The sequence below is a fragment of the Abramis brama genome, assembly GCF_963993115.1.
Source record: "Abramis brama genome assembly, chromosome: 3".
Taxonomy (NCBI): domain Eukaryota; kingdom Metazoa; phylum Chordata; class Actinopteri; order Cypriniformes; family Leuciscidae; genus Abramis; species Abramis brama.
Window position 1 is genome coordinate 27,345,048 of NC_139965.1, and position 27,311 is coordinate 27,372,358.

At 37.0% G+C, this 27,311-nt stretch overlaps 1 protein-coding gene across 3 annotated transcripts in view; it reads right to left on the reverse strand.

Moving 5' to 3' along the window:
* uacab (uveal autoantigen with coiled-coil domains and ankyrin repeats b) overlaps nucleotides 1-27,311 on the reverse strand; it is a 60,114-nt gene that overhangs the window by 23,340 nt on the left and 9,463 nt on the right. For 2 of the 3 annotated variants that reach the window (XM_084107519.1, XM_084107520.1), the window contains one exon: nucleotides 982-1,112. In XM_084107519.1, coding sequence (XP_083963645.1) covers nucleotides 982-1,112 — 131 coding nt within the window. Of the gene's footprint in view, nucleotides 1-981; nucleotides 1,113-2,128; nucleotides 2,684-27,311 lie in introns of those variants that run through there. The other variant, XM_084107521.1, reaches the window with a different exon arrangement.

A 27,311-nucleotide genomic window follows, 5' to 3' on the forward strand; every position in this document is an offset into this window, starting at 1 on the left:
CCACATGTTTTCCAATCTTAACTTAAACCCTTGGTCAGGCACAAAATGCCTCAGCCCAGATTGGACAAAAACATAGGCCTATCAGTGCCAATCAATTTCTGTAAAAACCAAAGCATTTCAAGTTGTTCACAATCGTATGCTCTCAAGTACACCTCTACAACCAATATTGAAGAAAGTGCCAATTTGTTTTAAATTATCTTATATGTACTCAAAGTTTTAAACATCATCATTACTAATAATAAAACAAAAGTGAAAAATAAAAGCATTAATAAAAACAAACAACAGAATAAACAAATGCAAATATATGCATAAATAAATACCCTTGGGCAAGACAAGCTAATGAAGTGACAATCAGCCTGCTGCATGATAAAGCAGTGTAGCCTAATATATTTAACGGGTTAGTTGAAGATCATATTCAAGACAAGAAATTATATAATTATTTTCCTATAATGAAAACTCTTGAACACAACTGTGTCTATACTATTACAGAAACTACAGTCTATACTATTACAGAAAACTTTATTACAGGTTTAAGAAATATGCAGACCTAAAGAGTGTGAAAGTATGTAAGATGACAAAGTATTATAAATAATCCTGCAGTTTCTGTAATGTATGTGACAGGCAGGGATGTGCAAAAAAACACATTTTTAAAAGCAGACTAATTGGTATGCTGCCTAGTCGATTAATCTGTCTTAAGGATGCCCTGTACAATTAGGCTGATTTTGGGTTAATCCCACCAAGAGAGGCCACGTTTCTTAGGGACGTGCTCTTATGTTAAACAGTAAGACAGCACGCAAAGAAGTGGATCAGAATACAGGGTTCTGGAAAAAGGTTTTGAAATGTAGGACTGTTTAACTTACCACGCTTTCTTAAACGCACATACAAAAAATATAGATAAACTAGTTGACCTTAACAATAGCCTAGTCAGTTGTTGGGTGACTAGTCGACAATCGTGACCCATCCCTAGTGACAGGAACTTACGCAGAGCGGCCCTCTACATCGAGTTTGGTAGGGATGATGCCCTTCTTGCCAAGCACTGCTGCAACCTTGTCCACCTCCCTCCTCTCCACTGCCTTCATCAGCCTGTCATCATATTTATTCCAGTCTGTGTTCTAAAGGATAGAGATAGAGATAGAGATAGATAGAGAGAGAGAGAGAGAGAGAGAGAGAGAGAGAGAGAAGCACATTCATAACATCAGCATATATACAAAGACAGCAGTGTCATGTTCAATAAAACTGCAGAGGTGACACCTATTGTTCATGAGTCCTCTAATGATCAGGGTGGTGATCGCTAGTGTAATTAGCTGAATGAAGGAATGTGAACAACTCCTGTACACCACATATTCAAATATTGAAAAGCACAACAGGAAATAAAATGCTTGAAGGAAATGAAAAGGCTTTATATCTTTGCAAAATAAAAAGGGATGACAGAATTAGTCAACCATGAACTGGAAAAATGGGTTTACCATTTACTAAATGGTGCAAGACCCCCATGGGCCTGATTTTATTTTCGCAAGGTAATGGTTATGAGGTAAAGAAAGATTACTCCCTATTTCTACATAGTCATTCTTTTTCTTTTCTTTTTTGTGTGTGTTAATGTGCATACTCTCAATAAAGTACCATTTCGAGGAGTATGGTAAACATGAATATATGATGTATACTATTTCTGAAATCTGCATCTGATGGAAAGGTTTATTTGATGTTGAACTGGTATATTAAAACAACATCTGAGGAAATAAATAGCCTACTTTGTCTTAATACACATTTCGCAAACCAAATAATAATGTGAGGAGAAAAAAAAGAAAAGAAAAACTACAACTATTGCATCAACAAAAAAATGCTTTTAAGCCTGGCATGATCACACAAGTTGACACGCTGTTCAAAAGACCTCTAAGCTCCAAAGATCAAGCAACAATTCACTCTCCAAAGAATGCTGCAGCATTCCTGGATTCCTTGAATTTATGGAGATAACTATAAGACATTCTCTCACACAAAACAAACACGCGCACACACACAGACACAATGAAATAACAGCCTCTCTCCCTCCAGCCTTTGCATAGAAGACAAAAAGAACAGAGCACAGCAAAGTTTAAGGGAAAATCACTACTAAGAATCTGTTGATACCTACAAAGTACATGGAGGTGCATTTGAGCCATCGACTCATCTTGGTGGTCCTTTTGCAGTGGTCTGGAGAGGTACAGAAATAAGAAAAAGTTCTTCTTTTGCCTGTCCGACAAAATGAACACTCAGCCAGCGAGTGTTTGTGTGTGTGTGTTTGTGGTCTTCAGATGAATCCCCCTCTCCAGCAGGCAGCCAGCGCCTCGCAGGGGGACCAGAAACCTCGGCAGAGTCCTCCAACTTCTCTCCAGGCCACAGCCTCTCCCCGAGACTTCATCACGGCATGAGAAACGATGCAAACACTCAGAGAGAGAGCCGCTGTAGCGCAGGGACCAGCCCCGGGACAGCAGCTCCTCCTTTCGGGGTTGAGTCTATCTCTTCCCTTCTCTGTTAGACCGTCCTCCTGTCTGCACAGGCTCTATCTTCTGAAGCTAGGCTGCTTTCAGTTCCCTGCTCCTCTCCTTCTGACTCTATCTTCTTTGCTCATCTGTGCCAAATGTTAAGGTTGTTCAACCTCTGGCGGTAAATATGTGAGCTCTTCAAGGTCTAAAATATCCCTGTAAACAGCACGCAGACAAGCCGTTACCTCTTTATTTTTGACCCTCGGACCTTCCTCCAATGACTGATTGAGGTAGAACTGCTAATAATAAACCATCCTAGCATATCTAGTCCATGAGTAACCATTACAGTGACACCCGTGAGCAACAAGGCCAGCCAAACGAGAGGAACCTCAGTGCTGCCAGCACATACTGCATCCCCCTCCGCAGCCATGGACGCACATAAAGCCACAACCATTAATCTCTGGGAGATTAAAGTCTCAGGTCCAGACCAGGTCATCATCTGGCGGTCTGACGAGACACTTCCAGCCTTTCGCTGGGAGGGGTCTGAGTTGACGGATGAAGCACAGAGTAGCAGGATTAGGTGTCGGCTTTTTACAATCAACTGTCTGGCATATGGAGCATGGAAGCCTGTTTACTATCGCCCCCTGCCATCTCTGTATCTGCAAGACAAACACTACGCAAAAGATCTTTTACCAAAGGCAAGATGTCAGCTTTTAATTTGGTAGATGAGAGATTTGAAAGCTATTCAAAAGGCAGCAGGGACGTGTTAAATTTTCACACCAGCGCCAGTGAGGGAGTTCAGTTACTCCTTAAAATGCCCCACTACCCCCACCGATACAGCAGCATACATGTGAGAATACCCACACATATAGCATGTCATAAGGGGGTGCTGGGTAGGGTATCGACTCTCAAAACCTGCTCGGCCCCATAGAAACAATGAAGCTGAAATGAATGCATATAGGGTCTAGTCCCTTAAATAGGCACAATAGAGAGTGTGTGGATGTGTAAGAGTGAGGACTATTTCGGTTTTGTCTTTTGCAGAGGACACTGGGTGAATAGACTATAAACATCTCGCAACTAATTCAGTGCCAAAAAAAATCGTAGAAAGCAAGACCATAGAAAATATACATCACATGTCTGTTTGGTTGGACACCATTGACTGAATATTATCGTTTAATACTTGAAATGAAGTTACTAAATTTAGTTTCTTGACAAAGAGATTACTTTGCGAAACTTTGAGGAAGTTTACAAAGTAGTGACAGAAAGGTCAAAAGAAAAAGTGCCCAACATACATAAATTCTGTGTGTAGAGCTGTAATCCATTCTCGGCAAAGGGTGGCAAAAAGAAAGTTAAACTATGATAGATGTTTTTTATTAGTTCAACTGTACAACATTATTCTCATACTTCCATTTGTGTCATTTCATGGTTTTGCAGAACTTACTATTGCTGTAAAATGTAAAAAAAAAACTGGTGTGTACGCACTATTATACATAAGACGCATACATAAATATTACTAATTCCAGTCATTTTAGCTAAACAAAACCATTTTTTTTTAATGTTACTGTACGATGTAGCACTATGCTGCAACAGTTTGGGGTGGGCCTTAATGAAAGCAACACCACTGTAATGTGAAAAATAATTATAAATGTAATGCCATAATAATAATAATAATAATAATAATGATAATAAAAACCTTGCCTTCTGCTGCAGCACTCAAATCAAATATGGCATATTCTTTCAAATGACCTCAAGATAACTTGCATTAATAGCTTGAGTGGTCTGTTATCAGTTGTGGTGGTTGTCATCGTAAAATAACAGACCACTAGATTGCGCTATTGAAGAAACAGTATTGAGTATGGAGTATAAAAATATAAATGAATGATGCATGCATTATTCTGCACCAAGCATGGACAAGTTTGTAAAAGGACTGCCAGTGCCAGGTAAACAATTAATCTACTGCAAACGACAACTACCAAAACAATGCGTCTACACAAGACAAAAGCAAATAGAAACCAATTATAATCAGTGATGCTTTCTACTAGGGATGGGACGGTATGAAAATTTTATATCACGATTATAGTGACCAAAATTATCGCGATTATCAATATTATCACGGTTTTGTTAAAACGAGATGAAAGTTTTTCAAAAAGAGTTGATGATCACACTGAAGACATTTCAAGAAGTTTAATATTTGAAAATCAACAAACAACAAATAAAACAAGCAGCTCTATGCACTTTTTAAAGCAAGATTCTATTATGTGGTATTTCCTTCCTTATAATGACGGTCGTCAATAGCAATGCATTATAACACCGCGCACATCCATTGTAACGGCCGCCTAGTGTTAAGTAGTGTTCATGACATGAATGTTGATGTGCCTTTAAGATAACTTCTTCTATGGCGTACGTTATTGTATGCATGCTGGTTTTATGTGAGCGCACACGCACAGTGAGAGTGAGATTGCTCGCGCAAAGAGGAAGATGACCTCTACTGCTGACCGTTGTTTTATTATAATGTGTTTACTTCCACTTTGATTTGTAGCGTGTTTTAGAGTGTTTTATTTTCCCTTTTAACATTCGCTCTTCGACATGTATGTGAAGTGTGCGCTTAACTGAGAGAAAACATCTATAAAAGTCTCGTGGAACTAACAGTTCATTTGCACTGTCTTGTATCTGGGTAACGTTAGTATTCAAACTCTCTGACAGACGTTACACCATGATCACAATGGACGCGCTCTCTCGTTTCATTCAAATACAACTTGCCGTCTTGCGTCTCCGTTTTTAATTGTATTTTAAAATTAAATCAGAGTTGATTTATTGTTTACAGAGTTTGATAATATTGTTGTGATCATCTTGTCTGAACGATTGTTTTGTACGCTGTAATGGATTTATAAACAGGTAAGATTTAAAACATTAATCTCAATTCAATGTCCCCGTAATTATGTGCTAAAAAAAATCGGTGTAATAAGTGTATAATGAATATAAATTATTATCCCTTAAATGTCACATAGTCTTGTTTGAACTTGTTCGTTCGTCTTTGGCTCAAAGCCACTTGCTGCGAACTTTTCTTTGCGGAAGCTTCACGTTTATTTCAAGTGATTGATATAAAATAGTTCAACTTAAAACAACATTTTATGCCCAATTATTTCCTAGTAGTTTTGGTATTGAGGTCAAAGTTAACTTGCCTTGCGTTCGCTATACAACAGTGGGTAATGGTCACACAAGACGACTCGGCTACTTTCTTGTGCATGTTAGAGCTGACAGGGTGACCATCCTCGATTAAGTTTCCCTCAGGATTTTTGTTAAAGCCAAAATATGACCACACCTCAGAATTGGTTCTCTTAAAAGGCAGAAAAATCTCCCGAGCACGGTCACTGCCTTCCGCAATTCCTTCTTGAATAAAAAAAAAAAACAACATTGCGCGCTGCGCCTGCATCAGACTGTTGCTGGCTGAACAGGATCTAAAATCGCGATAATCAAACACGGTTTTAATGATAATTAAATTTTAAACGATATTACTAACCGTCAGTGCATTTTATCGTGGTTTATAGTGAAACCGGTAATCGTCCCATCCCTACTTTCTACACTGGATGTGGTGCGGCACGACAACACATTCCTGAAGTTCTATTTCTGGCCAAGAGCTCACACAACTTCTGACACAAGAGACGAATGGACTACGTTTTCTTTGTCACGTCCGGTGTAGACACAGTGATTTTATAGAAAAGGTAATATGATGAGGCATATCTCGCCCTCAGATTCACCATTACAATGATGGGTAATGAAGAGAGACCAGACGTGGGTCTCAAAATATTAAGCTTCTGACAGAATGAAGCCTTAGAGACTTCGCATCACAAACGCAATGAGAAGCCCATTGAAGTTGATTTGTTGTAGTAATGTATTATTTACGATGTTTCAAATAAATCCTGTAGGATTTTGCAAGCAAGGTCATCTTTGAGAATGTCTTTATGTGGGTGCATGTTGGTGGGGTGAAAAAAGTTTGGGAACCACTGCATTAAGAGAATAGTTCACCCCAAAATTAAAATTCAGTCATCACTTAACTAGGGCTGGGTTAAAAATATTGAATTGTGAATTGTGTGTCAATGGTCAGCCCTATCATACTCACCCTCATGTCATTCTAAATCTGTATAACTTTTTTCTTTATGGACACAAAAGATGTTTCCTGACTTTCATACATGAAAAAAAAAAAAAAACCATTTCCAAATGAAAGTCATACAAGCTTGGAACGATATGAGGGTGATTAAAATAAGTTTTATTTTTGGAATAAAATATTGCTTTAAAGGATTCATCAAGAACTTTGACAACCTTAGCATTCTCGCTGAATCATTACACCTGCGAAGATCAGTGCACTCATTTTCTGTTCCAGAACAAAATTTCTTTCCAGAACAAAAGTGTCTTAACCTCTGGGGACAGTAAACGAATAGTCTGTGTGTGCCATGCATGAACAAAATCCATTTGCATACAAGGGGCAGGTGCAAGCAGGTTGGTTTTTTATAAAGTTGAGCAACAGGGTGTGTCACATCTAGTGTTGATTTAACATGCACCTATGAAATCTACACAAACACACACACTCTATGGTGTGTTTTCAATGTGAACATGTTAATAAGACCAACGGGGAATGAAGTGATAAGCTCTCTGGTTGGACAATGTATCTAGGTTGAATCTTGGCTGCCGGGCAGTCTGGATGACTCTGTGTGTTATAACTCATGTCAACACCTTGTAAAAATGAAACCCTATCCCTCATCCCAAATCACACCCACAGAGTCTTGCCTGGTAACAGCAAACGTACATGGCCATAAATCAAGACACGCAGAAGAAAGCTATAGATACTTGTGTCCAGATAACACAGAGAGAGAATAAGAGACTGAACATAACCAAGCAGTTATTATGGGTATGACACAGTGATCAAGTATGTGATCAAGAGTAACGTGTCAGTGCTTTAAATACTACCTGCACTAGCCCAGGGCCATATGTTGACAACTATGAATTATTAAATGGCATTAGCTGAAATCTGCACAACAACTCACTCAACAAGCTCATCTTCTCTGCTGCTCCCACATAAGGACGCATGACATTTAAATCTGTTTGTCATTTTCCCATAATTCTTACACAGAAAATCTCTCATCCCATCAGACATGTGACATGCCATCCAACATCAACAGGTCTGATTTAGTGCTGCACTGACCACAGATGGATGAGTTGCTGTTGAATTAGCCCCCCTGGAGCGGAGCAGAGAGCAGTCACGCTGTATTAGAAAGTTCTGGAGGCAGACGTAACCCTCTCATGTGACTGTAGAGGGTGGGATTGCTGAAGGTGGGAAAAGAGAGGGAGAAAACGGGGATTCTTGGATTTCAGCCTACCCCATCACTAATTCCACATCAAAAACACCGCACAGCTGGATATCACAATCCTTAAGCAGAGCATACTGATGGAATATACTCTTTTTAAATGCAACCAATATAAAATTATGCAAGAGAAAAAACATCTTGGGTCACATTTTCAATGCTTCTATCTTAAGTTTAAAAATAAAATCTTTAAATCTTTAGTGCTGAGCATAGCAAACTGGTTTAACGTTTTAATGGATACAATTACCCACATGAGTTGTGTTGTTGTTAACAAACTATTAAAGTCATTAATTTATTGTATCATATATAAATAAAACACTGGCCCACAATCAAAGAAACGTATACCTTTTATGTTAAAAATATTTTTTTTTTATAATTTATTTCACAACAGCTACAGCTTACACATTCATATTATATGCAATATCTTGATATTGTTTTATGAACTACTTAGTGAGTCACTGTTATGAGGGTATTATGAGGGTCTAACCTGTATTACTGCACACACTGACTGTAGTTAACTAGAGACTATCTGAAGTTCTACGGCTATGCTAAGACCCAGTGTCTGTTGTTGAGTACTGGGATAAACAGATGCTTTAATTAGGGCCTCTATCTTCCCAAAAGGCATCTTGATGATCTCAACGAAGTGTGTCGGTATGCTAAAGAAAGGCAGAGAGGAACTGTTGGAAGACGTTGTGTTTACATCTACAGTATAGCTAAACGCAGACAGCTACTGGCTGAGAGCAGTCTCGGGCCCACTGACGTGCCCGTTATTATGACTGACAAGGCATACTGCTGCCATGGCAACACCGAACATGGTTAACTGAGTTAGGGCGTATCGGTTTCTCACACATTAGCTAATCTTCGGTTGTAACTATAGGCTAGTCGGCTCTGACCCCACCAGTTAACGTCAGTTATCTCCTATGGTGTCATTAGACTACACTAGGGAGTAGAGATGACAGAAATACAGGACAGTATATAGCAAGGTAATGATACCATGGTCATAATCATTTCTTGGTTAAAATGGCTGGTTGGCAAGGTATTAATTTAAACACTATGTCAAAAGTGAATGTAAACAAGAATAAATAAATACTATAATAAATAAATGTATAAAAATACTTATAAAAGTATAACTAACTAATTAATAAATAAATAAAAATATATAAATAAATACAAAAATGAATAGCCTATATAAAATACATTGGGGTCAAAACATCAGATCAGTGCAACACAGAGACACACTTGGGTCTCGTCCAGCTGTTTGATCACAATGTTCTGATTTGACCTTTGACCCAGTGCCCAGACCACTTCCCTGCTATTTTCCTCCACTTCCGACAGCTGAGTAAAGTGCAAGATCAGATTTCTGCTGACCTGTACAGTGTCATTCTCAGGTTTCATCCTTCTGCAGAGCAGACCCCCACTGCATAATTCTCAACACATCCTAAACCATCATGGGACAATCTAGCGAGATTTCAGCAACACTATAAAGAAACTTCATACATTTACGTGTTGCCTCAGTCTCTTATAAATATTTTCTTATAAAGTCCTTGACCATCTGTCAAAAAGCTTCTCAATTAAAACATGTCTGAGAGCAGAGTGCTCATTATTCTGCAAACACTTCAGAGAATATCAACAGATAAGAGGGGAATGAAAAATTAACATCTCGACGGCATGCCAGTGCCTGTATTTGGGTAATGTGCGAGCATTTGGCAACAGTTCAAAAAAAAAAAAATGTCAGAGGGCAAGATACTTTCATTAATTAAAAGCAAACATATTCTCACTACTATTCTAATATGCTGATCTGGAGCTCAATGTTGTGCTGTTATGTGGAAAGTCTGGAAACTGATTTTTTTTTTTTCTCAGGATTCTTTGATGAATCGAAAGATCAAACGAACAGCATTTATTTTGAAACAAATATTTTGTGTAACATTATAAATGTCTTCACTGTCACTTTTGGTCAATTTAAAGGTGTCATGAACTGAGAAATCCAATTTTCCTTGATATTTTGACATGTAAGAGGTCATTGTACTATAAAAACATCCTGTAAGTTTCAGAACTCAAAACTTCCTTGTTAGTCCAAAAACAGCTTTTACTGAAACCACTGTGAAAGCTCTGAAATCAACTTGTTTCGGAAATGTTTCCACGATCCTCTTTTGAAGAAATATTTTAGTATCGTGCTACAGTGCATTCTATCAGTTGCAGTTCTGGTGCCTCCGTCTCAACATACTCTACAATGCGATGTAGGCTACTTCACATCACGTTAACGCAGAGGTAGAGTTACACACACGGGACACTGCAATTCACAAAAGTTCATTATTTGGATGTGCTTTGAAGCCTTACTGATTAAACTATTTCATTTGCTTGCTGATGCGCTGTTCTAACATGCGCTTTTCTGAGCGCATACACCCGAAACACACAGGCAATAAAAGCCTGTCAAACAGCACTTGGTTACTGGACTAAGTTATCTTTCGAGTCTTATTGAGCTAATACTGTCAAATACACACAAGGTTTACATAAACGCAGTTGGTTAAGTCTTAAGTTAAAGCAAACATTTGAGAGAAAATCAGGTGCGTGTCATATGTATGTTTATTAGATGCGTACTTAAAGTGACAGTAGCCTAGTAGTAAACATGCTGCCGCTTGTTCTTAAAGAGATAGTTCACCCAAAATATTACAATTCTGTCATTATTTACTCTATTTGTTGTTCCAAAACCTGAAATCAATTTCTTTCTTGTGCTGAACACAAAAGAAGATATTTTGAAGAATGTGGCTCTCCAAACAGTTGCTGGTCCCCGTTGACTTCCATAGTAGGAATAAACATGCTATGGACGTCAGTTGGGACCAGCAACTGTTTGGTTACCCCCATTTTTCAAAATAACGTATTCGAGTTTAAAACAACATGAGAGATCAAATTATGACAATTTTCATTTTGGGGGGAACTATCCCTTTAATGTTAATAAAACAACAAAACATTAGGAGAAAAATCACTCACTGCTCTTGACTGAGAACTTTAATAGTAGCTTTAATAAGAATTAATGTATAATTTATACAGGGAAGTCTATGTAGTACTCTATTTTTATATTTGTACTATGCAGTATTATTTTACATTTGACTACTTTACTGTTCAGGTAAGTAATATGGCCTAAAAAGAAATCTAATAATGTCAGTAGACATTACTGAAATTAAAAAATTTGTCCTATGTCTTCTGTATATAAAACACAAAAAAGCCTATAGCATAGATGTTTTATTTGTTTTGTTAAAGCATTGCTTTTTATTTTGCTATAGATATTTATTTTACATTTCAAAATATAAAGTAATATTAATTATGTTCTAAATATTTTTTTTTATTATTATTTTTTTTAATATAACAAAAAGAACCGATAAGAATACCGTTAAAGTACCGGATAGATAAGCAGTATCGGTAAGAGTAGTAATACCGTTAAAATCTTAACGATACCCATCCCTAGCGATTTCTGATATGTAATGATTCATGTACAGTCAGACGTTCTTTGTTTCAAAATCGTTTTATTGTGTTTATGCATCAGTAATTCAAGCCTGTGGCTAAACGTCAACTTCACATTGTTTCTCTAGCATGAAAATAATCTGTTATTAAAATTGTGATTAAATTACATATAGAAAGTGATCAAAGAACCTTCCCTTTATAATCGCTAGAGCTGTCAATCACACAGCGCGAGTTTATCAGTGACTGAGTTCTGGACTCACACCAAAACTCCTGTTACAATCAATGACACGGTCTACACTCTTATTTACATCATGTTTGCACTGTTAGTTGTGATGAAAGCATATGTAAGAGTGCAGAAATCGAGTTGTAATGACGAGATCACTGCATTCATGCGCTCAGCGGACATGTCTGTCATCGGCTCATCGTTGCAACCTTTCATGCGACAGAAGTAGATCAAAATATAATGCGATAATCATCAACACTTTTCACCATTAGTTAATCTCAACAGCTGTAATAGTAAAAACTTAGTAAAAGAATTTGAGAGTGTTCAACATGTAATACTTATTTCATTTGCAAAGATGTTAGCCAATCACAGCAGTGGGCTTTTACATGCCTTATTCATCATTCTATCAGGAGGGGCAAAAAGAGACTGTGGGTGGCACAGCATATAAGTGAATGCTAGACAGGGGAGTGATGACTTCTGAGTTCATCCTCTGTTGGTTGGCGCCAGTCCGTCCAATGTCTCTATCAAAGCCGAGGCATCTTATTCCACCAGAGCAGAGTCCTATCACCACTCTGATGAATGAGGATGAATTCCAGACTAGAAAACTCCCACTATAAGTCTCTCACACATTCACCCCTCTTTCAATTGTTGTTTCAAACTAAATTAAATACGGCTCCTTCTCATGTCAAGGGGCCAAAATAAACAGCCTCCGCACTCACATTTATTTAAAAGTTCAAGTTTTATGGAGCTTTGGAGTGAGCCTCTCTTAAATGTGCAGGCTGTCTAAACCTAAACCATGAAAAATATGTCCTAGAAACGTGAGCTTGTGGTGCTCTGATATTTCTACAGATTTGTTTATGCACTTGCTGATCTTGAAAAAAAGTTAATAGAAAAAGCTGGATAAAAGTGACAATCAAAACTCATACGTTTGATTAAATATCTCATCAGAGAAAAAGTGAAAATGAAAGAAAGGAGTGAAATATCTCAGAAGCCAATAAAGTGAAAAGGAAATGGTCTCTTTAATAACAGTCATGGTGGGGAATGCTTTGGATTTTTGGCATTACATTACAGTGACCTCGCCTGCTCCCGTTTCTGTGGATTCTGGTGAGAATAGCAGAGCGTGACAGCACTTTCTCTCACACATTTCAATTCTTTCACCTACAATAACACTGGAGCCCCCTAACGGACTGACTTAACCACTGAGATGGACAACTGTTCCTGCAGTCCTTTCATTCATACATTAAACCCGGCACAAATTACATGCACATTCAACTTCTGATAAGAATTACAACCTACTTAGATAACTAATGATTACAGTCATTCGTTTAAGAAATCAAAACTTAAATTGTAGCTTTTATTCTATTGTCCATTAGCTCTACAGACATAATTTGGGGGTGGGACATGTCCCCACCACTTTTTGAAACATCTCGTGGCACGGATGTACCCAATACAAATGAAACATCTAGTGAACTAGCACATGTTAATATTGTTCAATGTGTAAAATAAGAGGCAATCTGGTGCAGGAAATGTGTTGTTTTGAAATCATGCTGAGTGCTTGTTGCCGCTGTTATCTGTGGCCGTGGAAACAGTGTTAACCTGTGGCTCATGCACACAGTCTTCACACACACACACACACGAGTGCTTCAATCTATCACTTAACGCCGTTGCGGGGACTCTCTCTTCATATTGGTGAAATCACTTAACAAAATGCACACAAACGTGTTCTTGCTCTTGATAAACAATCACTGACAAACATCTTTGGTTTTAGGAGAAAAAAAAAAGAATAAACATTTCAAGGGCTGATTAGAAACCCAAAACCAAAGTTCTACCAACAGACCATTAGAGCAGACAAACGTTTAAGGGGAGACACCCCAGGTGAATAGGAAAAAAAATGTAACTAATAGATATCAGCATGAAACTTCCCCAGTTGATTACTGACATTAAGACAAATATCTTTTGTATTACAAGTTTAGAATATTTATGTTTAAATATGCAAATTAGGTATTATAATTTACATATATTTCCAGAAGAGAAATCTGAACATTGGATAAAGCCAGATTCAAAATTCTTGTTTCATTTTGTTGACATATTAGAGTCAAAGGTTTTTACAGAGGGGATTTTGGATCTCTCTTTTTAAACCCTAACGCTCAAAATAATTAATTGGTTTGAGTAGGACAAACTTAAATTAAACCAATTAGTTCAGTCAAATTAACTTTTATGAGTATTTAGCACTTTCTTTTTCTTTCAAGTTCACAGAACTGATATATTTTAAGTAAACGGAACTTTTTCATTGTTTTGAGTTTTATGAAATGATTTATTTTAATTTAAACAAAAACAATAACTGAAACGGCTGGGATGTCTATTTCCCAGCACACTTGAATGGGAGAGTAAATTCTAAAATTAAGTGTAATATAATGTTTTTTTTGTGCAAGATTAATGTTAAGTGGGAGATTGAGTATTGATTAATGTTTTGTTATGCTAATTTAAACCGTGACCGGACGTGAGCGCTCTGAAAGCGGCACTAAAAGAGACTGCTTTAAAACGTTCACAGAGACCTCAAACAGAGAGCACAAAGCCTTTCTAAGTGAATTTCGTTTTGTATTAATTGTATCTTAATTTTAATCAATGTTTCATCAACCAATTGCCTGGATTTAATAAATAATAAGTAAAGCAGATAATAAATAATAGATATCACGACACGGAGGCGCCCGCGATTGAACTGTTGTTAGTCTCATAAATGAAACGAAACTCAGCATAGCCTACTTGCCTCACAGACCTGAGAAATATATCTATTATCTACAGAACGCTTGAAATCATATTTTTAAACAGAACAATTCAAAAGGAAAGAAAACTATGTAATCCGAAATGTGCATTTCTCTCTGGCGCGTTCACTACTGCGAAGATCGCGAGTCATCGTCAACTTCATCTTTGCAGCCGACACAGAAAACACTTGTTTATTAATAAACAAAATGTCTCCTTGCTATATTTGACATATTCATAATCATTACTTTTGCGGTTCTTTGTGACAGCTTTTAGTTGCTTTATTGGCAGCGCCACCCTTAAGCTATGTTACATGAACGCGTCACCACTGCATCAGCACCGAAAACAGGGAAGCATTTGGTAGACCTGTTCAAGTAGAAGATGTAGCCTATATTTTTTATTTGAAAATTTATTTTTATTTATTTTACTCCTAAGGACTGAAGTTTGAAGTCTGAACTTAAAAATAAAATGTGGCACTGGCATATCATTTATTCTCCAGGTGAAATAATTTACTTAATTTTCAGGGGTGAATGTCTGTCTCATTTGTAAAATTATACATTTATGGTAGAATCAAATGTTGTTTTGTTTGTCTTGTGTATTGCCTTATCTACAACACATGAGTGTAATACGGTAAAGGTACAGGAGAGAGACTTGGATTTCTCTTCAGTAAAATTAAAGTGTAAATATATCAGGGGGAAAATGTATATGTATGTATGTATGTATGTATGTATGTATGTATGTATGTATGTATGTATGTATGTATGTATATATATATATATATATATATATATAGGCCAAAATGCAATATCGTGCATCCCTAGATAGTTACCATCATGGTGACAAGTGGTGCATGCGGCTTGATTTGAGAGCAAATAAAAACTTTATATTGTTGCACTCATGCAGCAAGTGCTGTATAACATACTATTGTTAGCATGATAACATAATAGTATGTTAGCAAACTTGCTTGTTAAAACTATAAGTTAATACTAATGAAAGTGTTCACATTGAGATTACATGAAGGTTTTAAGTTAAATGTATGAAATAGTGTACTCTGATTTTAATTGTTCTTAACTTGAAATGTTTAAGTACAAACTTAAAATCTGCCAGTTCTGCTTACTTAAACTTTGAATTTCAAACGTCACGTGATGCATCTGAACGAATCGTTGTCTGAAATTGACATCAGCCAATGAGATTTTTGAGTTAAATGCCCCATTGTACTTTCACGATTGGTTGCTGATAAAAAGGAAATGACCACATTTGTATCCGACAGCATTGTACAGGAGAGAGAGAGCTTTCCAACGGTATATGTGATGACAGTGTGCAGACAGTGATCGCGGAGCAGTGGGATGATTTAGAACGCCAACTTTTGTTGAATTTAGGAGAAATCTACAGGCGCAAATAGACAAAGTGTAGTAAAATAAAGACCTAAATGTGTATTTCAGACTTTTTTTCACCACAAGTCTGAAAGAAGACATGTTATTGAAGACAAATAGTCCAAAATCGAAAACGAAACAAAAAAAACACAATGTTTTTGCCTGCCGTGTCTCCCCTTAATGTGGAACTATATGCATTTATTCACTGATGTCAAAAACCTTGGGACTAACAATACATTGTATTATCGTAAATGTAAGGATGAAACTATCATGTTACTATGTAGATAAATTAAACTCAGTGTTCTTTTGCAATTGATTTCTGGACAACAATATGTTATTATTTCTGCAATTGTTATTGTACATCTCTGATATAGCATAGTATTAAGCATAGTATTAGCAAATCATCCCCACCCCCAACCTCCTGTCCCACCCACTTTTTAAAACAAAGTTACACCACTCAACAGCTCTGAACCAGACTGGAATGAGAACATGACAAACAAGTATCATGTAACTTGAGCTATTGTCAATGCCTTTAAGATCTCTTCAATATGTCCCACCCAAACTTACATCAATACATCAATAATTCTTTAAAAGAACTGATTGCAAAAATTGCTTACAGCATTCCAGAAATTCACTGGTCCACATATTTCATTAAAACAATATTTGCCTGACCTCGATTATCTCATCTATGTCTCAGAAAAATCCCACTGGAAAAACAAGAGAAGAAATGTTCATCTGGCCCAATATTGCATTTGCCTGAGAGAAACACCTGAAACAACATAAAACTAAAACAACACAAGGTACACAAACACTCTGATGAGAACAATGAGAGTTGATCAGTGCAGACGAAGAACAGAAACACAGATAGTAAAAGATGAGTGTGTGTGTGTGTGTCTGTTTTTGTTTGTTTGTGAGTCTGAATGTTAAGTGAAAGGACGGTGCCAGCTAAAGCCTAGCAACCCTCCCGCTCGGGAATCAATGTTGAGAATGGCAGGTTAGGACTTGTCTCACTACACCCTTTGGAATCTCCTTCCCACTCCCCCTCCTCCTCCTCTTACATACCATACCACACACTCACAGCCTACTAAATGGTTCCCAACTTTAAAAAAAAAGAAAAGAAAAAAAAAAAAAAGTATTCTTTGCATTAGTAGCTCAATCTGGGATGGTAGGCCTCCTTAAGACACTGCCAGGCACTTCTGGGAATTTAAAAAAAATAATAATAATAATAACACTAAGTTAAATATTAAATTAAACATATTTCACCCAAAAGTTGCTCACCCTCATGTCATTCCAAACCTATATGACTTACTTTCTGTGAAGCATTAAAGATATTTTGAAAACATGTTTTTGCACATAAAATGAAAGTCAGTAGGGTCTTAAAAAAACAAACAAAAACAACAACAACACACTACACAGTTTTGTCTTGCATTGTATGGATGAAAAATAAAAGACATTCTTCCAAATATCTTATTTTGTGTTCTACAAAAGGAAAGAAAGTCATATAGGATTGGAACGACGAGATTGTGAGTAAATGACAATTTTCATTTTTGAAAGCCTATCCCTTTAAGAAAAAACATAATAGCATAATATTATGTCAAGTAAACATTTACCAAGGCGGTATAAATAACGGGGGTTGGATAGTCCCTGCAAGGGGAAGCTGGTTTAACAACAGTTATTTCATGATGGAGCTAAGTAGAAACTCAAGCTCTATGTAAGGGCAATGCATTCAAGCTAATGCCATGTCTCTCCTCTAGGAGGCAGTCCTAATGCCTTATTTCCAAACTATTGTTTGAAACCTGAAGTGCATTCACAAGTCTTCTATGATGCATTAGGCAAGCTTGACTATTGCAGATTTGTTAAAATATAACCATCCAATGTGACTGACAAAAGTAAAATCAGCATCTATGCACCTGTAATATTTTAAATAATTTGGGGGAGCTGTCTGAGAAACACCTTTTGTCAGGTTTCTTTACTGCTGATCATTGTGAACCAACGCAACTGCAGTCAAAGTTACTGTGGTTCAGCGCTGCGTTGTGTGTGTGTGCGTGTGTGTGTGCGTGTGTGTGTGTGCGCGCTCGCTGAGGTCAGCAGAACAAGTGAAATCACAAGCTGTCACACAGAGTGTTTGGAGACCCAGTTTCATAGTGTCTCTTTCCAAAACAGCATGTATACTGCATACCTGTACCCAAAAAACAGATCATCCGCTAAAGCCTCAAAATGTTTCATAAAGGAGGCCAAATATTTTTCAGCATCAATAAAATCAACAGTAAAAGCACTACTCCCAAATTATATGAACACTTCTCTCAACACAACAGGAAATTGCTATACATTTACTACAAATGCTTTGCTGAAGTCAGCATGAAACAGAAGTTGTGATAGTCTTATCTTCCCCGTTGTGACATATTTCAGAGTGAAACAGCTTTTCGAACAAGAAAAAAAATGTGGTACGGGAGTCGGGACTTGATTTTGTCTATCGGGAATTGATTGGATCCATTGATTGGATTTTTGTGAGTGACAGATTGAGAAGAGATGAAAAGAAAAGAGGTCACTGAAAGTTGGAGGGGAAGTTACTTTAATTAAAGATACGAGGGCACATGATTTTTAAAAAATAATGATGTGCATGGACAAATCATTTCTAATAAACACTACAATATTCCATAAAATAAAAAAAAACAAGAATGGTAATTTTTTTTTATTTCATGGTGACCTTAAAATCAAATCAGCATCTGATAGCTGTAATAAATAGAACCAATGCAAAGGTTTTGGGATCCCAGACCCCCCTAGCCCATAATTAATTCTCTCATAGGCATTCATCAACATCGTGAATGCCATCTCTGCATGCAGGACTGCAGCCTCTTGTTTGTCAAGTACATTCCAAACGATCAATATGCAGCAACACATTTCGCTCATTATCCGACTCTCCAGCTCCTGAGCTGGCACTAAAGTGTTTTCTTTTGCAGATTATAAAAAAAACAAGGTATTATCACCTTTTTGAACTGTCACAATAGTTGCTTTATGTTGAAACATTAAGTAGATGGGAATATCTACCTATCTATCTATATTAGTCAATGATGTGCCGCAAACATTTTTTATTTCAGTTCCATTAAGTTATTCAAAAATACATTAAAACATGATTTATATACAGTGATTTATTAACAGCCTGAAAAAAAAAATATTGTAGGGATGTGCAGGAGTACTCGAGTACTCGGGCGTGACAGCAACGATCGATCATGAAATCAATGATCGCTGTGATTTAAAAAAATATTATTCTTTTTTTCTGATTGGTTATTGTGGCATTTTTGGCGGTACCTAAGGTCTGATTGGTAAGCATTGAGACAGCATGCCATCCAGACCGGCGAAATACATTGAAACTGTGGCTTTGAAAGCTTGCAGTGACACCTGGAATCACTTTGATCATGAAAATACAGTTAAGTGCAAGATGCGCAGCTAATGAGATTATAATGAGAACACTATTGTAATGGAATGCTGTAAATTCTTTGTGCTTTAGTTGCCCGTGTTTCAGTGTTGTTGTTTCGGGAAGAGCACATCCACAACGGAAGTTATGCATTTAGACAAGCACAGTCAAGTTCATGTGTGCATGTGTGTCCTTTTGTGCAGAATGATATTACTTTTATGTTGTATATATCTGATGATTAATCTCATTTAGGATGTGTTTGGTAGAGTTTATTAACCAGCCTGGAAAGCACTTCAGTTTACCGGTGTCATTCACTCTTCAGCTCAAATGCAATGCCCGACATTGACTATGATTGGGTTATTGGAGACAGTGATATTCCTTTTAGATGTTTCTTTTTCAAAACCTTTGATGATATTGTTAATCATCATAGTTTTCAACCGTAGGCCAATTAAAATCGTTTCTGGTCATGGCTTTGAAAACGCAGAGGGATGACTGATGACTGGAATCACTTCATAAAGTAGATGAAAATACAGTTAAGTACAAGATGTGCTATTATATAGAATCCAATATATAATTTTTTTTATTCGCTTTGGTACCATTTTCACAGGTAAGGTGTAGATTTTCAAAACTCGTAGTACAAAAATTCAAACTGATCAAACTTGTTACACAGCTAGTCATTCTTTCAAAACCTGATCCCATGCTTTCATTACAGTTATATACATTTCATTCCACATAATCATTGTCTCAAACACAAGATTATTGTAATATATAATGAGAACATTTGGTTTAATCACCGAATCACTTTCAGTTTAGTACTTTTAATAGCAAACAATGCAAGATTCGTGTTTCAAATAACACTTGTTGCTGAATTACAGTAATACAGGCTAAATTTGCAACATTAGAAAATTCATTACCTAACTTATGTAATTGAATTCATAATGCTATACAGTGTGTTATCAAAAGGTGTGATGAAGTATGACACAGCCACAAGGATTTGATGCCATCTGTTTCCCTTCTATTGATGCATCTCTGGTCAATCTGATGTTACTGTACACTGTCTTTGACTGTTTCCTCTTCCTTGTACTCTATCCTGCTCTATGTTCACAAATAGCCTCTCTCTCTCTCTCTCTCTCTCTCTCGTGTAAAAAGAATTCATTACATTTGGTAATCCATATCAGAAATTGCAAACATAGAAACAATGTCTATAAAATCAATACCTATAGAAATCTATAGCTGCACCAAATGATTCATTCATTAACCATTAAGATCAGTTGGAGCTGTATTAAACTGAACGAGAACGGTTATTTTGTGTAGTGAAAAGGATACTTTGTGATTTTGTTAATCAAATTAAAATGAGCATAGGGTTAAACTGTGCTGCTGTTGACTGCCACAACAACAGCAATAAACTGAAGAAATTACTGGAAAGTACGTGTTTTTTTTTAGCACCAGCAAACCTGAAAAGAATGTCCGTATATGTCGCCAGATGCCTTGCATTTTATGCCAAAGAATGACAAGAGAAAACGAGCATGGCTTGTAGCTCTTAAGTTAACACACTTTCCATAAATGGTATACGTGTGCTCATCATTTTGAGGACAAAAAACCCGAACTTCACCCTGGGAGCTGTGTGTAGGATATGAGAGCCCATCTGTTTTCAATATAGCTAATTTCAGTCAGCTTCTTGTCATCTACACACTCATTAAACTTTGCCGGTTGAGGCACTGACAAAAAAAGGGTCATTGCGACACTGTAAAGTGACCGTTAGAGTTATTGTGAGCATTTACCTTAACCCTCTGAGGTCGACAAACGCGCGGGCGCGTTTTGCCGGATTTTCTCCACATTGTAGCACTATAAACTTAAATTACTCCATCATTTATGGTCATACAGAAAAAAGAAATATAAAAAAAGAATCTGTGATATTTCTCCTTTTGTATGTGTCCACTTACAATCAAATCAAAACATTGTGCTTTTGTAAAATAAAGAAAATAAACAGGGTGTGCGTTCTGCCTCTCTGTTGCGGTGAACTTTTTTTTCTTGAGCACGTCTATAAACTGAAACAAAACTCAGCGAATACTTGTCACACATTTATGAGCCATATACCTTTATAAACATTTAAGTGTGTACTTTTAAATAATCGGATTCAAAACGAAAACAAATATTCTCTGTTTACGTAATTTGTATAAAACCAACAAGATGTCCAGCTTCTCAAACGCTTGCTCATTACAGTTAATTTGGCCACGCCTACTCGCGCAAAAGATATTCACATGCAAATCTCCACATGGAACGCGAACGCGCTCGTTACCTCAACAACAAAACACTTCACTTCACTTTTCGTCGAGTTTGAAAGACGTGCCTGAGCTTACATTGGATTTAGGCTACCTCAGAAGAAGGAGAACGCGATCTGAAGACAAGAAAGATAAGGTAAGAAATTCTTACATAGCCTAGTTTGTTATTGTTGCATAAATGTCACGTTGCAGTTGAACTGTTGCTAGATATATGGGGAATATTATAATATTTAGACCCGTGTTTACTGTGTTTGTGGATATCTGCTCAAACATAGATATGTTTATGGTAACCATAATGTTTTATATTTGAGCGTGATCGCGTTTGAATGTATCATATTTTGCAAGCGATCGCGTTTGAATGTATCATATTTTGGATGAAAGCAAAACACACCAAACGGCTTCATGTTTTTATTATTATCTCATTTCATATCATCATAACGGATGGAAACATTTGAAGTAACATGATAATCAATATATTTTTCTCTAGCTTAGTTGTTACTGAAATATTTTGGAAGATTTATAGGCTGCTATAGGTTATTTATTGTTATTATTATTTTATCCGCACTGCGCATATACCTTATGCCTACAAGGCACAACAAACCTGGTGTTCATTATATTATATATCGTTGGAAACGTGTGTGTGTGTGTGTGTATTCTGTGAATTTTAAAAAGGAATTTTAAAAAGCAATTTTAACCAGAAAAATCTAATATTTATTTCCAAAATCGTGCAGGCCTTTCTCTTGATATCAGTATGTTCACTTTTTTTTTTTCAGGTCCCAGATGCCACTGAGGACTTCAACATTCACATGAGTCTCAGTACGTGAACATGGTAAAGTGAAAATCTTGGAAATGAAAGGTATGTACAGTGTTTTTAGGAATGGCACAAAGGTCTCTGTCTTTGAAGTGCTTTTTTGGCATTTGTTGTGTATCTTTGGATTATGTTGTGTTGTAAATAAATCCAAACAATTTAAAAGCCATTCTTTTTTAAATCTCCTCATTTACAGTATTGTGCAAGGTTGCTCAGAATGACAGGGCCTGATAGCTCCTAATAGGGCCGTTAGGGGAGGTTCTTTGTCTTTCTCAGGTGAGAAAAGCTTACATATTAATGAGCTCTCGCATAAGGCTTTTTCACACAAAACACGTCGTAAAAATTTTAAATCAATATATTGTCTTATCTGAATGAGCAGTCAGGGTGATTTTCACATAGTTTTGCAGCAAATATTCTAGGCTACGTCATACAATTTTCAAAAGTCTTGTGAAGAAATAATCAGTATGGGTTTCATGGCCTTATTTCAGTGAGAATTTTTTTTTGTATTTTCAAAAACCACGCATAAATGTCATTATCTCAAAACTACAAACTTTTACATACATGCTGTTGATATATTATTGTAGCAGAGTTTGTGCTGAATACAGTGTAATTAGACTTTAGCCATGAAAATGTCACAAGTAACAGATATAACCAGAAATGTCAGAGCATGTCAGAACACCTACAGGGCCCAGAAAACAGCTCAGACCTCAGAGGGTTAAGTCACTACATGACAGTTTCATGCGTTTTTAGAATTTTCTAGCGTAGAGCAGATAAATGGTTTCAATAAAATAAAAAAAAGTTAATCTGCTTGTATGATTGACGAAAATGTAGCCATGTGCAGTAATATTGCAAAGCATCGTGATGCACTGTGATATTTAACTGAATCGTTGACATGATAAATCACAATCGAACTGAATCGTGAGACTAGTGCCGATTCACACCCCTATATGGTTTAACATTAGATTATCAGCTCGGAAAATGCACTAATTTGACTAGAAACACCGACTGGAAATGTTGTGAATTATTCAACGCATTCTCATCCTAGGGCGTCATATACTGACGCTTTTGACATTTTGTCTACATCTCAACGCACATGGCACACTTCAGCGTCAATATGACACGCACAGAGCTTTGTTCGGTTATGGTTAGGTTTAGGTCTGGGGTAGGGTTAGGGTTAGACCGCTAGGAGGCGCCTTCTGGCCCATATCTATCTGCGTCTCATATTGACGCTAAAGGGTGCCATGTGCGTTGGATGTAGACGAAATGTCAAAAGCGTCAGTATATGACGCCTTGGGATGAGATCGGGCTGGAATTATTTGTGCTTCAGTTGCCTGTGTTACAGGAAGAGCGCATCCACAACAGGAGTAACACCTTCTGGCTAGCACTTGCGTCCTTTTGAGCAGATATAAGTTTGTTTATACTGTGCATATGTTTATGTATGTTGTGCATCTAGGATATCTGATTAATCTCATGTAGGATATGTCATATAGAACGTGCTTCAGTTTACTGGTGTTCATTCACTCTTTAGCTTCACCTCAGCTATTCCTTTTAGATCCTTATTTTTCAAAAACATTGATAATATAGCAGTTATTTTTCAAGTCATGATAAATTTGACATTTTTATTTGTCAACATTAATTTTCATAATAGAGTTTTATTAAAATATTTTCATTATCACCATGACGGGCATGCCCAGCCCGAGTAGGCCTACTCCTTTTTGAGAACTATCAGTACTCAAATGAAAAATTGGGAAAACTCCCATCCTTGATTGTTGTGTACATTCACTTGTATTAAAGGAAAATATTACACTACATTACATTACATTTTTAGAGTCATTAAATAAAAAAATAAAAAAATATTTTCAACAACAACAAAATTTATGAATAATACAATGAACAAAGATTTATTTTCTAAAATGACCGACACTGGTCTCAAATTCTTTTTTAATCCCAGTCCATTCCTACGGAGCCCCTAAAAGGACATGATGATGGAAGAAATATGAGACGGTTGGAAAAATTTATTTCAATGCTTTTGCATTATAGCGCATAGCGCGCAGTTTTGCGTTACTCAGAGAAAAAAGCATTGACAATTATTTCAGCCATGATATTTGCCATTTTTCTGTCCAGAAATTACATTTACAGACATCTCAACACAGTGACAATTAAACCACTTTTTATCCTAGAGTCATTTACTGAGGTACATTTGTACAAATGAACATGCATGTAGTGCAAAACACTAATGCTTTGTTCAGCACAGATCTTTCCCTGAATCTTGTCCATTCTTATTTTGTTTTTAGTGACAACCATTAATGAGAATTTGGGGCCATTCATGACTATTTCTGCACCTTTGTTCAAATTAGGAGCCAAGTGAAATAGAAATAATATGTGAAAGTCGGAATACCAGGAATACATTAAATGTCTCAAAGTTATGTCATATGAAATGAATACTCAAGGCATTCTACAGAATCTCTGGAAAAAGAGCCAGGTGAAAAACAGGAGAAGAAAGAGCAATGGATGAGTAAAAAAACAAAAGTGTTAAGTATTCTCTATCATATCATGTCTACAGATACATACTGTTATCTGAGCCCACTCTGGGTAGATAAAGAAAGACAGAGGAGAGTCCTGCCCTACTAAGGTCTCAAAATCATACATCAAAGTCATGGAAGTGTGTTGTTTGTACGTGTTTTGAACACACATACTCTAGTGTACAAGACGAGTGTGGGCAAGCATGGCTGTATGGCTCAACTGAAAAACAGCTGCTTTACTGCTTAGCAAGCGCAACTGCTTTAAAGCCCTCAGAAGCAACAGTTCTGGGGGACAAAAAAAAGAATAGAGTAGAACAAAAAAAACACATTAAAATATTAATACTGAGAGCTTTAAACACATATCTATAGCAAGCAACTTCAAAACGAAGCCAATTGCTGGTGTTTGATTAGCTGCTCAAACTAAAAAAAAATTACTTAACGACCCTATTTAATGAACACACCATCTAAGATAGTTATGCGTCTCTCTCTCCCTGCAAGTTTTATATGCATACAATCTTGAATCAGTCTCTTATCCTTTAGCAGGAAAGTGTCTGCTTTGGTTATGCAAGTTGATTTCAGAAAGGGTGAGGCAAGAAATGTCTCATGTCCTTTCAGATCCATTCCAAGAGAGCGAGACTGATACCGATAAAGAGATTTGGTTTCCAATACAGTGGAAGGGAGGAGTGAAAATAAGTCAAATAGGGGACGATGAGAAAATGTGCCAGATGTTATGCTGTCAACAGCAAACATACAACTGGGTGACATCTGGTGCACACATCAGCTCATTCTTCTGTCTCACTCCTTTTCCAACCATCCTCTGGATGACTTCAGCGAAAACGGAATGAGGAAGTGCAACAAAAAGCCTGCATACAACCAAAGGCTTGCTGATAAGCCCTGCATTTCAGGATCAATGATCAAATGGCAAATAAACATTTGCTCAAATGGCTTCTACTATTTTCAAATGAGCAAATAAGTACATAAAACTTGCTGAAATAAAAAGACTCAAAATTCACTTCACAAACTTCATAATAGTTTACCATTCATTGACAGAATGCGCTACAACATAACTTGGCCACAAACACACATTGTTGTCTTTGTTTCAGTTGTGTTAAAATATGTTCCCAGGTAATTTGATCTTGATCCAATCATAAGCTGAACTGTGGTCAGAAGATATAATACATAACCAAAAGGCTGGAGCTGCTGTGCAACTCCACATAGGAATGAGATGTCCATTAACTGAATGTGCACCGCATTGGCTGGTTCCTATGCAGACAGCTTTGTTCATACTAAATGGGAGCAATCTAGTTTTCTGCTGTCTATTTTTGTGTTGCGTCAGTCTTGCAAGACTGTTTTGAAAAGTTCACTTGGTGAAAACATTATCCTGCCCCTCCACCCCTGTGCCTCTGGTGACAACAGTTCCATGATTCGAGACCGGGAAGTTTTATTGGCCAGCACTGAGCCAAATCTTCCGGCCCAGACCTGCCAATGCAAATGCTAAAACTAAGCTGCATTAAAGTGCACACTTATTAATCAGTCTCTGAAATTCATGCAGTGGATCAGCTTAATCATTTCAAGTACAAAATAATGACATTCATGTTTTCAAAAACTGTCTGAAGACAAAAATTGTCTGAAACATCATCTTTCTCCTTTAGTGCAGCCTTCCTGAATTAATGAAATCAGATCAAACGAGGCACCAATTGCACATGTTCAGAACAGAGCTCAGATGGCTTTCAAACCACAAATAATTTATAATGCATTGACCATCAGGTTTGAATATTTCTTTGATGCATATTTCTTATCTAACAGAGGATCATAATCATCTGACATTGCGTGCGGTTCACATACTTGAAACTGAACCTGCTTAGGTGGTTTTCTTTTCCACTTTGAAAAAGCTAAAACCTTGTTTTGGACTTAAATTTACCCCCTCTGTCAATATAATTAACACTTCAGTTCCACATCAAAGCTCAAATGAATTCTCTTTGAGGAATGAAGAGAGACTGGACTGCAACTACATGTTAATCAAATGGTTCAGTAGAAACTCATTTTACTGTGGTAACATCAGCTCTGCCATGTACTGATGACTGGGTTCCAGGTTCCTGTCTTTTGAGCTGTACAGCCTGAAGGCTTTCAACTACAACTAATTCCCACTCCCTGAAATCCCCAGCCGTTTATTCATCCTAGGATAACCTTCAATCCTCACTGTCAGTTTCCCACTACATTGGGGGCCCGAGCTTAACACAGCAAAGCTTTCAGAGAGGCTCAGTGGGCACTAGAGACACGGACACAGCAAAGCTTTCAGAGAGACAGGCACAAACACTGATACAGCTGTTTATACACTCCTGAACTTCCACCGATCAATTCGGAAAATAAATAAATAAATAAATACTGCACGATATTCCTGGTGGACTGGATGATTGATTCTTTTCAAAACATTTTACTGATGATGAAAACTAAAACTCTTTATATCACAGTCTGACTAAATACTTGATTCTGTAAGGTGTGTATTGAAACTGTGTGATGTTTCACAGACATGTTTCAGTCAGTTTAATGACTGTTCTATTGTTCTTAGAGCTCAAACATGACAATCTGGGGCTCAGGTCAGGAAGCAGACAGACTGGCTTAACCGACTGTCTGCTAGCGGCCTCGCGTC